Raw genomic sequence first — 13,631 nt, forward strand, 5'->3', positions numbered from 1 at the left:
TTTGTTTATTTCTCATGTGATCCTATTCGCCTGGGCTATGCCTGAAAATGGTCCATTGAGATGACCGCACTACCTTGGTAAACAAATATAAATAAATACATTTTGTTATTCCTGTTTTGATCAATAAATGTTCATTTTGCATAAACAAACATACAATAATGATGTCTTGAGAAATGAATATATCATTAAAAGGCTGGTGAAGAATTGACATGATCTTCCAAAATGGGTGGGGAGGATAATACCAACAGATACATTCTAGAGGGCATAGGATCATCATAGTTAAAGGGATGTATGTTTAGGAAGCAAATGGGATTGTTACTTGCAGCAATCAGGAAGATTACATGAATAAGAAGTCTTTGTCTAGGATCTGTATGCATTTTGGCATGAATGAATGTTTTTGCAGAAACCTAATATTCATTTTTTTATGTTGTGATATTATGCAATCCAGTACTGGATTTAACTTTTGGAGGAAAGCCTTCTCTGATTACAGTTTATATTTTACCCAATTTCTTAACAAAAGCATGTTTTTAATTTATTCCTGAGATGTGTATTCATCATATGCACTTTTGAAGTTGATGGCTTGCCCCTTTGCATTTCCAGATTACTTCATTGCTTACATTAGTCTCTGGCTCTCTTATAAATGTGCAACAAATTCCAGTCTCCCTGACAGATGAGCACGGAAGCTGTCTAGTCTGATAATTCTTTTAAACAATGTGGATATACAGTGCTTAAATCAATTAACTGCAAACATTTTCCTGAATCTATAGTATTGATCCTTCTTTCACAAGAAGCATCTTTCAAAGTCTGGGTCTGCATGCATCGCTGGTAAAAACGATGGGTAACTTAACAGATTAAATGTTTACATAAGAACATGTCTATTTAAAAGCAGACAGAAGCACCTCTCTAATGACAAAATGGCAGACTGTACTAACACATGACTTACATTTTTTTAATGAAAACAAATAGTACTTTACCATCACAACCACAGCCATCAAGACTGAGTCGAAATCCTGCTTTGCAGCTGCATTCATAACCTCCTTCATAATTACTGCAGAACTGAGAACAGCATGCTTCGCCAGTTTCACATTCATTGACATCTGGTTGGAAAAGAACGTAAATGTTATGAGTAAATCAGGGTGCAAACACATCGTAATTTTACTGAAAGCAAACCACTTGTTGCTGGAATAAATATAAGAAAATATTTAGGTAATAAAGCTTATAATCTAGCTTGACTTCTACATTTGCTAGGCATCGTTAATTGTAAAATTATTAAAAATGAAAATTGCTATTTGTAGAACAACATGGCAAAAATCTAAACAGGTAATAAATATGAGATTGTTAAAGTTTGTGTGCATGCACACATACAAGCACGTAACATACTACCATTTTATTTTACCCTCTTAGCCAGCTATCGGTTTCTTATGAATCACACACAAATGTCAATGACCAGTCCCTAGTAACTAAAACAAGTAGAATCAAAACCTCAAGGACTGCTGCCCAGGAATAAGAGAATCCAATTAGTTGGATGGTGATCCAAAATTGTGGTGAATGCAATAAAAAAAAACTTCTCAAAAAGGAAACTCTTATTATGATCCATCCAAAAAAAAAACACACCCTTGCTAAGCACTTTCATCCAATACAATATGGACTTCATCAGAGCATGGGTGTGAAATGAATCCAGATGTCTTTTAAAGTTCACTCAACCAGTCAAAAAACATCCAAATATAATTACTTATTTAAGATAATATTTAACAAATAATGTGTCTACAACAACATTAAATACATCTTAAATCGTTTAAAAAAAATTTAAAACATTACTTATAGCTGAGCAGCCTTTGTTTTTAGAATAGAATGGAAAGGCTGTTGGTCCAGATGACATACCTGTGGAAGCTTGGAGATGTTTAGGAGAAATGGCAGTGGAATTTTTAACCAGATTGTTTAATGAAATCTTGGAAAGTGAGAGGATGCTTGAGGAGTGGAGAGAAAGTGTTTAGGTACCAATTTTTAAGAATAAGGGTGATGTGCAAAGCTGTAGTAACTACAGAGCGATAAAACTGATCAGTCACAGCATGAAATTATGGGAAAGAGTAGTGGAAGCTAGGTTAAGAAGGGAGGTGATGATTAGTGATCAGCAGTATGGTTTCTTGCCAGGAAAGAGCACTACAGATGCGATGTTTGCTCTGAGTGTGTTGATGGAGAAGTACAGAGAAGGACTGAAGGAGTTGCACTGTGTCTTTGTGGACTTAGAGAAAGCATATGACAGGGTGCCTAGAGAGGAGTTGTGGTATTGTATTAGAAAGTCGGGAGTGGCAGAGAAGTATGTAAGAGTGGTACAGGATATGGACAAGGGTAGTGTGACAGTGGTGATATCTGCAGTGGGAGTGACAGATGCGTTTAAGGTGGAGGTGGGATTACATCAAGGATCAGCTCTGAGCCCTTTCTTATTTGCACTGGTGATGGACAGGTTGACAGATGAGATCAGACAGGAGTCCCCGTGGACTATGATATTTGCAGATGACATTGTGATATGTAGTGAGAGCAGGGAACATGTTGAAGAGACCCTGGAGAGGTGGAGATATGCTCTAGAGAGGAGAGGAATGAAGGTCAGCCGGACTAAGATGGAATATGTGTGTGTGAATGAAATGGAGGGTAGAGGAATGGTGAGGATGCAGGGAGTACAGTTAGCAAAGGTAGATGAGTTTAAATACTTGGGATCAACAGTTTAGAGTAATGGTGAGTGTAGAAGAGAGGTGAAGAAGAGAGCACAGGCAGGGTGGAGTGGGTGGAGAAGAGTGTCAGGAGTGATTTGTGACAGACAAGTACCAGTAAGATTGAAAGGGAAGGTCTATAAAAGGGTAGTGAGACCAGCTATGTTATATAGGTTGGAGACAGTGGCACTGACAAAAAGACAGGAGTCAGAGCTGGATTTGGCAGAGTTAAAGATGTTAAGATTTGCACTGGGTGTGACGAGGGTAGACAGGATTAGGGATAAGTATATTAGAGGGTCAGCCCAGTTTGGACGGTTTGGAGACAAAGCAAGAGAGGCAAGATTACGATGGTTTGGACATGTATATTGGGAAAAGGATGCTAAGGATGAAGCTGCCAGGTAAGAGGAAAAGAGGAAGGCCTAAGATAAGGTTTATGGATGTGGTTAGAGAGGACATGCAGGTGGTTGGTGTGACAGAGCAAGATGCAGAGGACACAAAGAAATGGAAACAGGTGATCCGCTGTGGCGACCCCTAACTGGGAAAAGCTGGAAGAAGTAGAAGACTAATAGAAATCTGATCATTCAAACCCGGCTTCTGTGTTGCATTTAAACATTCTAATTTGACTACACCATTAGTTGAACAAGTTAAAGGATGTTTAAAAAGAGCGTTATTCATGTTGTGACATCTAATATCATATAAGTGTTCAGAAATCCTCTTTTTTAGAGCTCTTTTCGTTTTACTGACATAGAAATTTGAACATAGACAACATATTGCAATATAAACTACCCTTCTGAATTGCAGTTAGCCCAAAGAAAAAACTTTAAATGTCCTCCCTTACATACTATTGGAAAGGTGTCCCCTTCCCAGATGTAACTGCAGTAATGACATGTTCCACATTTCCATGTCTCTAAAGTCTTAGAATTTCAAATATGGTTATTCCCAGTGTTCTCAAAACTATTTTTTCATGTTGTAACCCTCTTATATATAAAATGCAATGTGCTTCCAAAACATTCTTTTAATCTCAGCTCCATCTTAAATCTGTTATAAATAACACAGTTTTACTATTTTTTAAAATATAAGGTAAGATAACTGTCCTCGTCACTGATAGGTATCACTAGATATAAAGTATAAGGTAAGGTAACTGGCTCATCACTGATACGTATCACTAGATATTTAGACAATAATAGCCAGTGGTGCTTTATGTTAACTGATTAGTTAATAGACTAAGTCTGCATTTTACAACATTTACAATTCAACTTTCAACTACTGTACAAATCTTCATGGTTTATATCACATAATGTGAAGAGCAAGAAGAGAAAATTGTGTATCCCTGAACTATTTCAAAAGCTCAAAATTATTTACATTTTAGAGAGAGACAAAGGGCCTGGAATTTGTTTATCATATGGTGACCAAGGAACAATGGTTATGTGACTTGCACACAGTCACACAGAAAGCAAATAGGGACTAAGGAACTTAAATGCATGACAACAGGATCATAGGATCCCAGGAAATACAAAGAAACTGAGTCTTGCAACCATTTATGCCTTGCCAGTACCCATCATTAAACCATTGGCTCATCAATCCAGGCATGAATTTGCATCTTCATCATCACCATCCCCTTTTTCCCATTTTTTCTACACAGCGTCGGGGTATTGTGTTAACTGTCGCCAACTCTCTTGATTCAATGCCACACTCTTGCCTTCTTCAACACTCATGTCTGACTGTCACAGATCTTCTTTCACACAATCCATCCACCTCTTTGCTGGATGTCCTCGCTTCCTCTTGCCTTCATCCTGTCTGTCCCAAATCTTCCTTATTAGACTGTCTTCCTGCTTTTCTGCACACGTGTCCAAACCAAACCACCATAATCTGTTCTCTTTGATCTTTTCTGCAATTGGAGCTACTTAGGCTTCTGCTCTTATGTCCTCATTTCTTTGTCTGTCCCATAATGTACATCCTACCACCCTTCTCAGGCACTTCATTTCTATCACTTCTGCCTTTACTGCCCAGGTTTCTGTGCCATACACCTTACTTTTCCAGCTTCTTTGGCATTCCTCTGTCATAGACTATACCTGACACACTATGCCAGTTGGCGGCAGCCCCTCTGATTCTAGCTTTGACCTCTTCATTCAGACTTCCTCTCTCCTCAACTGGGTCTATATCAGAATCTCAAACAGACTAAACCGCGAACGCTCATATGAGCGAAAATGGCAGACATCGAAGGGGGTGTTTTGGGATCGCGGTACAGTGGGGATTGGTATATTTGCCCTTTCCTCACTGTGGTGCAATCTCAGATTTGGAATATATAGTTAGGGGGGGTGTTGGGGGCACAGCCCCCCACAATAAGGGGATCGATGTTTTCCATTTTCGCTCATATGAGTGTTTGCGGTTTTGTTTTTTCGAGATTATAATATAGACCCTCCTCAACCACACTCCCAGAGTACTTAAAGCTGTTTGCCTGTTCCACTATCTTCTCTTCCATCTCTATTCTCATCTACTTCTAATTTCCCCAGTTTGCTGCCATTACCACAGTCTTATCTGTGCTAAGTTTCATCCCATGTGCCTTCAAGTTTTGCATTCCATTCTCCTATCCTTTGCTGATGTTCTTGCTCAGAGTCTGCCTGCAATGCCACATCATCTGCATACAGCAACTTTGTTGATCCATCCCCTCTGACCTGTTTGCTAATGTAGTCCATCACCAGTATGAACAGCAGTGGGCTCAGAGATGAACCCTGGTGTACCCATTCCCACTGGGAACCCCTCTGTGAGGCGGAACACTGTTTGTACTTGAGTCATTGGGTCCTTGTAAACAGCCTGCACTAATTCTATCAATGTTTCTGGGACATCAAACCTGCAGTATATTGCATATACCCATCAAATTATTCACTTCATGTTTACAGGAAGATAATGTATCACACTACTTAATTTGACTTGGGGATTTATGGCAGAGGTATGGAAGATGTAATTAACCTGTCTACATGCCATATTTTATTTATTTGCTTTAGGATACTTAGATCTCCGGTTCTGGCATTTGTGGGACTACTTGATTTGTGGAGATCTATGAGATCCAGGACCACTGGGTCCTTAATGACATGAAAGACAGGACACAGATCTCAGGAGCCTATAAGATACTGAACAAAGTGACAATGCTTCCAGTCGTTTGTGGTAGCTTTGGGTTTTTAAGCTAGCAATCTTGTTATTTAGGAAACTCTGGGATCTTTCTAGTTATTGGATATCTCTAGTAAAGTACATCATAAAGGGGGAATTGTACACAATGACTGGTCTAATCAATGCCGAATATAAGAGGACAGTGACTTCTCTAGATTTTGATTATATTATTTTTGCAATTATTAACCCAAGTTCCAAGGTCTTTAACAACATTTTCATCTTTGAGTAGAGTGTTACCCATGAAAGGTGGATGCTGTGTATGAAGCTCATTTGGGTATCATAGATAATCCCCTGCAGCCAGCTGATCACTATCTCATTGCTTTAGTACTACACTAAACAATGAACTTAAGTCTGAAACATCACATAGTTAGCAAGACATTGTAAAAACAAACTATGATGCTTCAGAACTGTAAGGGGGCATGAAAGATACTACAGCAAGCAGTTAACATTTTTACAGGGAATAGCACACAAAATCACATGAGGGGAATTACAATCACTGCTACAATATTAAACTATAAAAGGCATTATAATTTTCCCCTTAAGTGAATGGATTCAAAGCAAATCTCTGCAAGTGAAGCATTTTTGTAGTACTGTGAAAACCCATGGACTTTGTCAGTTCTACATGTCACAAATGCCGCTACTGCAAATAACTCCAACAGGCTCCCTGTCAGAAGTATGTAACCCACAGTTGTGACTTCAGTAACTTTAATACACTTTAATTTCTAAAGAAATTGCTGTTGAAACTCAATGAAACACCAGTGAAGCATTTTGCAGCCATCTTTGCCCCTGCATCTATCAGTTTACAAGCAGTTAAAAAAATAAAAATAATAATAATTGACCAGCTAAAATCACATATAAATATTCATGCTATAAAGCCACCCTCTGTCCACTTACAGTTTGCAGTTTCAACAGAAAACATTTCATTTATCTCATCTTACAGCATATAGTATCACTCTCACATGGGGACTGTGGAAAAAGTAACATAACCTAGTACCACATTACTTCCTAGTATCTTGGGCAGCCGAGGGGGTTGTAAATAATATGATTTTCTAATCCATTACTCTACCGTATCACAATCTGAAGAGACATTACTTTCACTTTGTAAATGTGAGTTATTTGCCTGAGGTCATTACTCATGAACTATCTACCACTGTACTTCCGAATTTTAAAATAATACGGTTTCAAAAGGATTATTTTCAGTTACTCTCGATGTTTTGGAATGTAGCTAAATGTGAAATTGTTTTGGTTAAGATTCCATCTTTTGTAAAATGCTGCTATCTTTTTTGTATGTACAACTTGTGAAACTGTTTGTCTGCTTTAGAATGTAACAACATGTCTGCTCCTGATTAATCTTACTGCATTTGATTTCTCTCTTCAGCACTGTTACTTTGTGCCCTGGACCTGTGTCATGGCTAAAATGGGTTTTTCAACCTTCCTTCTGCTGACCAAAATAAAGAACTGCATTATATGGTCCAATATGCATCAGTTACCACAGAAATGCTGAAATAGGAAGCTAGCTCTGTTTACTAAGCATGACACAGTGACATTCAGCTTTGCAAGCCAGATGAATGAATCCAAGTACTCAGTCTTCAGCTGTTTGAAGCAGTGTGGCACTCTGAGGTAGAGTGCAAGGTTAGGGTAGGCCATATTCAAGTTTAATTAGGATGGTGAGAGTGACAGCATATCCTGCTTCTGTGATAAGTACTTTTAAAAACTTTGTAGAAAACATTAAGCAAAGCAAAAACTTTGCTGACAATCAATTGAGTGTAGGTGGTGAAACACAGAGGCTTCTTGTATAATCAATGCAGGTACTTTGCATATGTTCCAGCTTTGGAAATGACTATATCATCAGCATAAAGGAGGTGGGTAATTTGTGGAATCATGATCATCATTATCATCATCATCAACAACAATGCCCAAGGATAAATTATTCACAAATAATGAAAATAGGAGTGGCCAAGTACAGAACCCTGGGAACCCCTGAAGACATAATTCCTGTTTATGAATGCGTGTTCCCTCTCTTTACTCTAAACCATCAGCTGAGCTGCACAGATAGGGACAAAAGGTGGAGGAGTCTCAATTTATATTAGCAACAAGCATAACTGGTGGTGCTGCGGTAGCGTTGTCGCCTCACAGTAAGACACTGTCCGGTTCGATTCTCAGCTAGAGCGTCTTCTACGTGGAGACATGCGTGAATGGGCGTACCTTCGGTGAAGGTTGTGCTTCAGGCCTGGCAAGCCGGTACGTAAAAATCAACTGCCAATCATTAGCAGACCGGAGTTCTGCTGTGGCGACCCCTAACCGGGAAAAGCCGAAAGATACAAACAAATAACTGTTAGTTAAACAGGACGATACCCTGGAATTTATCCACATGCAAATCATCACAGACAAAGTTTCAAACCATATCCTAGCAAGCAGTAAGTCTATATTTGAAGAATCCTATAGTTTGTACCTAGGCCTAGTGGAGATACCCACCATTAAACCAAATGCCATATTCATGGGAGACTAACTACTTCTCTTCATGGAAACATACACTGCCTCATACCTGTATGCATATTAACTTCTGGATAGTATTAACACAAATACTCTTGACCAGATAGTGCACACACCCATCAGAAGTTCAGACATACTGGACCTGGTACTCACCAATATGGGAGAGCACTGCACCCCCACCATCACTATCACCTAGTGCCATGTCCTCACTGGTGAGGTCAGACCACAACGCTGTATCCTTCTAAATAAAAATCAACTAGTAACCCCAACAAACCCTGTACAGGAACTATTTCAAAGCAAATAACATCTTATTAAGTGGCAGTCTGTCAAAATTCAATGCCCCTCCCAAGCCTGAGTTCACAGCAACGTATGCAGAATTGTTCCCAGAGACGCTCTGTAATCATTTAAATGTCTGTATAGTGGTTACTGTACCTATTAGAAGCAAGCTGAAAACAAATTCTAAAAACAAAGCACACTGGTGGAATCCTAACTTTAATAGGATATATAACAAAAGGAAAAAAGCCATGGCCAAAATCATGGACAGCAATTCCCATAATGGTAGGAGCTCTCTAATTAGACTAAACAGGAAACTAAGGGGAATAATGAAGTCCAGCAAGGCCAATTACAAGGTCAAGACAGCTTCTCAGGTTAAAGGCTACCACAAGGCCTTCTTACAGCTATGTTCAAAACCTCAAAGGCAGCACACAGCAGTGGGATTAACTGGTGGTCAGTGATGCCATCTTCACTGAGCACAATGACAATAGCAAATTTGATGGCTGACAAATTCAGCTCAAACTTCACCATTGTCTCCTCACCACCTCCCCATATGAAATACCTACTAGCACAACTTACCCCCCCCCCCACCTATTAACACAGAGCAGGTCCTGGCTGTGCTTGCTAAGGCCAAAAACACAGCCACAGTGTGCCCTGACAATATCCTGAGATGCCACGTAAACAGATGGAAACATGGCCTATCAGGACCACTTGAGGCACTTTTCAACTATAACCTCAATGTAGGCATTGTACCACAAAAATGGAGGACTGTAATGGCTATCCCACTTCACTAGCGTAGACCATCAACCTTCCCCAGAAACTACAGACTTATTAGTCTGACTAGTATAATATGCCAAGCCATGGAATGAATTACCGTGGAAATGACTAATAAAGACATAGGCAACTTTCAACACTTGACAGACCCAAGTTTGGCTTTGTCAAGGGAAGGTCATGCCTATTAAACCTGGTGGACTTCTTTGAGAATGTCACCAAATCAATGGATGAAGGGGGAAAATGGTGCATACCACCTACTTGGACCTGGCTAAGGTGTTTGATACAATACAGTACACAGATATAGATGACAAACCTTCCAAGCTGGGCATAAACCTCTACATAAGTAAATACTAGGCTAGTCACCCTTGTAGGCCATTTTAAACCTAGCCAATTTCCCTTCAAAGGTAAGAATCAATCCCTGTACCTTCTGTCTCAAGATACACATCTTAGTGATTATTCCATCCTCCCAAACCTAACTCATCGGATTGACAGCTGGTTCCTAGACAGGAGCCAGAAAATCAGGATCGGTGGCACATGTTCCACTAAGGGACTTGTCACCAGCAGGTTACCTAAGGGCTCCATGCTGGGACCACTCATATTTAGCATCTATTTCTCAAAGGTGAAGGCTAATGTCAAGGGCCTTTGGCTGACAAAGTTTCCAGATGACTTCCCTCCATGACACAATCATCTTACAAGAGGTTCTAACAGACAAATTACTGGTTCCAAAATTGCGGATCAAAACACAATGCCAAGAAATGTATTCTAGTGCCTTTTGAGAAAACCGCCACCCAGGCTGAATACTCTATCAATAAGACACCCCTAAGAGGTGACCTGGTAGTCAAGGATCTGGGAACATATGTACACAGTAATCTGGACTTTGACCATCATGTGGTCAAGGTAATAAGAAAATAATTCTATGTTTCACAATTTATAAGTAAAGGCATGACATCCAGGTTCAAGGAAGTCATAGTGTCACTTTATCTGGCCCTTATCAGACTGATCGAGTGTAATACTCCATTCAGCATGTACCTGACCAGACATTCACAACAGTTAGAATGACCCCAAAAGCCCTGTCTCTATACTCAAGTATCCTAAAGATTACTGAGTGCCTGGTATACAAGGTTTCCCTCGGATCCAGCTGTGATAAACTTTTTCATCACATCCACAAAATAAAACAGCATTAGCATCAGAACCACTAGAGTCAAGGATTTAAATTTTGCTTGTGAAAGAAACAAGACATGTTGGGGGAGACAGATGTGTCTCTGGGGATTCCCATGCTCTGGAACAGGCTCGCCATCCATCTGAAAATCCACCCATAACCCTATGTAAGTATAACTTTGACCAATGGATAGAAATCAGAAATTCACCTTGGGTCCGACCCCATGTATCTGATAGACAACAGGCAGAAAGTAATGCCCAAAGTAACATACCTCTCCCCGCATGACTTCCAGAAACTTCCTAACATACCCCCTCCTAATAAACACTCATGATACATACAGATACAACTGCGTTGGGTTGCACAGATAGGTTTATGAAGGCCCTGGGGTTGTTTGCTTAGTATATACTTATGATGCTATGTGCTTCCAGTAATGTAAATGAGGTAGCACCTGATCCAGATAATAAACTCAGAGGGAAGAAAAAAAAAACATGACAATGGCTTCGGAATTAGCATAGTGTGATATACAATCCCAAATGCATGCTTCCTTTCAAGGAATATATAACACTTGTAGGTAAGAATTGTCCACATTTTTATATACTTGCTTTGTAAGACAATATAATGTGATCATAATGCTAAAATAGTAAAGAAGCCATGTCATTTGTCAATGAATATATCATAAGTTCATAGAAGATTACTAGGCTAAGGGCTCAAGAGCCCTTTCAAGCTTAACCATTTGTAGACAAATTTTACCCCCTTTTTGATCTCTAAGGACTGGAGGATGCCTTGGGTTTATTCCTATGCTTTGAGTATTTTACAAACTGCTCTTTCAGTAAGGGACAAGGGTGCCACCCCAGGAATGAATTTATGACTCTTCATCCTTTAATCTGAAATGAGTTTGAAGAGGTTAAGGGAAAGGCTCTGTTTTACGTGAATAGGAAAGCCTGTTCCAGAGAAGGGGAATTCTCTGAGACATGCATCTGTCTCTCCAGCATGTTTTGTTCATGTCACTGCCCAGGCTTAGATCTTTGGATCCAGTGGTCCTCATGCAGTTTGTCTTGTGAATGTTTAACAGACTCATCAGGGTTGGATTTAAAAGTGCCTTGTAGGTTAGGCATAGATCACACCTTAACAATTTTTAGGAGAAAGAATAAAGGGATAGGACCTTTAGTTGATCTCCATAGGACATGTTGTTTGCTCCCTGTATTTTTTTTGTAAGGAACCACTGAGGCTGTTCCAACTGCTGTACATTCCTGGTCAAGGACATGCTAAAAGGTGCACTGTACTTGATTACTGATCTGATGAGGGCTGAGTAGTATATGCTGAAAGCTGCACTGTACTTGATTACTGATCTGATGAGGGCTGAGGCGTACATGCTGAAAGGTGCACTGTACTCAATTATTGATCTGATGAGGGCAAAGTAGGACATGCTGAAAGGTGCACTGTACTCGATTACTGATCTGATGAGGGCTAAGTAGTACATGTTGAAAGGTGCATTGTACCCGATTATTGATCTCAAGAGGGCTGAGTAGTACATGCTGAAAGATGCACTGTACTCGATTATTGATCTGATGAGGGCTGAGTAGTACATGCTGAAAGGTCCACTGTACTCTATTATTGATCTGATGAGGGCTAAGTAGTACATGCTGAAAGGTGCATTGTACTCGATTACTGATCTGATGAGGGATAAGTAGTACATGCTGAAAGGTGCACTGTACTCGATTACTGATCTGATGAGGGCTAAGTAGTACATACTGAAAGGTGCACTGTACTCAATTATTGATCTAATGAGGGCTGAGTAGTACATGCTGAAAGGTGCAATGTCCTCGATTATTGGTCTGATGAGGGCTAAATAGCACATGCTGAAAGGTGCAGTGTACTCGATTCTGATGAGGGTTGAGTAGTACATGCTGAAAGGTGTACTGTACTCAATTATTGATATGATGAGTGCTGAGTAGTACATGCTGAAAAATGCACTGTACTCAATTATTGATCTCAAGAGGGCCGAGTAGTACATGCTGAAAGGTGCACTGTACTCGATTATTGATCTGATGAGGGCTAAGTAGTACATGCTGAAAGCTGCACTGTACTTGATAACTGATCTGATGAGAGCTGAGTAATACGTGCTGAAAGGTGCGCTGTACTCGATTATTGATCTGATGAGGGCTGAGTAGTACATGCTGAAATGTGCACTGTACTCGATTATTGATCTGATGAGGGCTGAGTAGTACATGCTGAAAGGTGCGCTGTACTCGATTACTGATCTGATGAGGGCTCAGTAGTAAATGCGGAAAGGTGCACTGTACTCGATTATTGATCTGATGAGGGCTGACTATTACATGCTGAAAGGTACATTGTACTTGATTCTGATGAGGGCTGAGTAGTACATGCTGTAAGGTGCGCTGTACTTGATTATCGATCTGATGAGGGCTGAGTAAAATATGCTGAAAGGTGCACTGTACTCGGTTATCTAGCTGATTAGGGCTGAGAAGTACATGCTGAAAGGTGCGCTGTACTCGATTATTGGTCTGATGAGGGCTGAGTAGTACATGCTGAAAGGTGCGCTGTACTCGATTATTGATCTGATGAGGGCTGCGTAGTACATGCTGAAAGGTGTGCTGTACTCGATTATTGATCTGATGAGGGCTGAGTAGTACATGCTGAAAGATGCACTGTACCCAATTATTGATCTGATGAGGGCTGAGTAGTGCATGCTGAAAGGTATGCTGTACTCTATTATCAATCTCATGAGGGCTGAGTAATACATGCTGAAAGGTGCACTGTACTCGATTATTGATCTGATGAGGGCTGAATAGTACATGCTGAAAGGTGCTCTGTATTCGATTCTAATGAGGGCTGAGTAGTACATGCTGAAAGGTGCACTGTACCTGATTATTGATCTCAAGAGGGTTGAGTAGTACATGCTGAAAGGTGCACTATACTCGATTAATGACCTGATGAGGGCTGAGTAATACATGCTGAAAGGTGCACTGCATTCGATTATTGATCTGATGAGGGCTAAGTAGTACATGCTGAAAGGTGCACTGCATTCGATTATT

The 13,631-nt window shown here is 40.1% G+C and overlaps 1 protein-coding gene across 1 annotated transcript in view; it reads right to left on the reverse strand.

Moving 5' to 3' along the window:
• Window positions 1-13,631, reverse strand: part of LOC122801191 (multiple epidermal growth factor-like domains protein 6) — a gene marked incomplete at its 5' end in the record, with an annotated part of 1,094,182 nt that overhangs the window by 699,508 nt on the left and 381,043 nt on the right. Inside the window, one exon of the mRNA XM_044070750.1 lies at window positions 975-1,097. Within this exon, the coding sequence (XP_043926685.1) occupies window positions 975-1,097 (123 nt within the window). The remainder of the gene's footprint in view (window positions 1-974; window positions 1,098-13,631) is intronic.

Source organism: Protopterus annectens, chromosome 4.part1 (genome assembly GCF_019279795.1).
Source record: "Protopterus annectens isolate FY-2018-M chromosome 4.part1, PAN1.0, whole genome shotgun sequence".
NCBI lineage: Eukaryota > Metazoa > Chordata > Ceratodontiformes > Protopteridae > Protopterus > Protopterus annectens.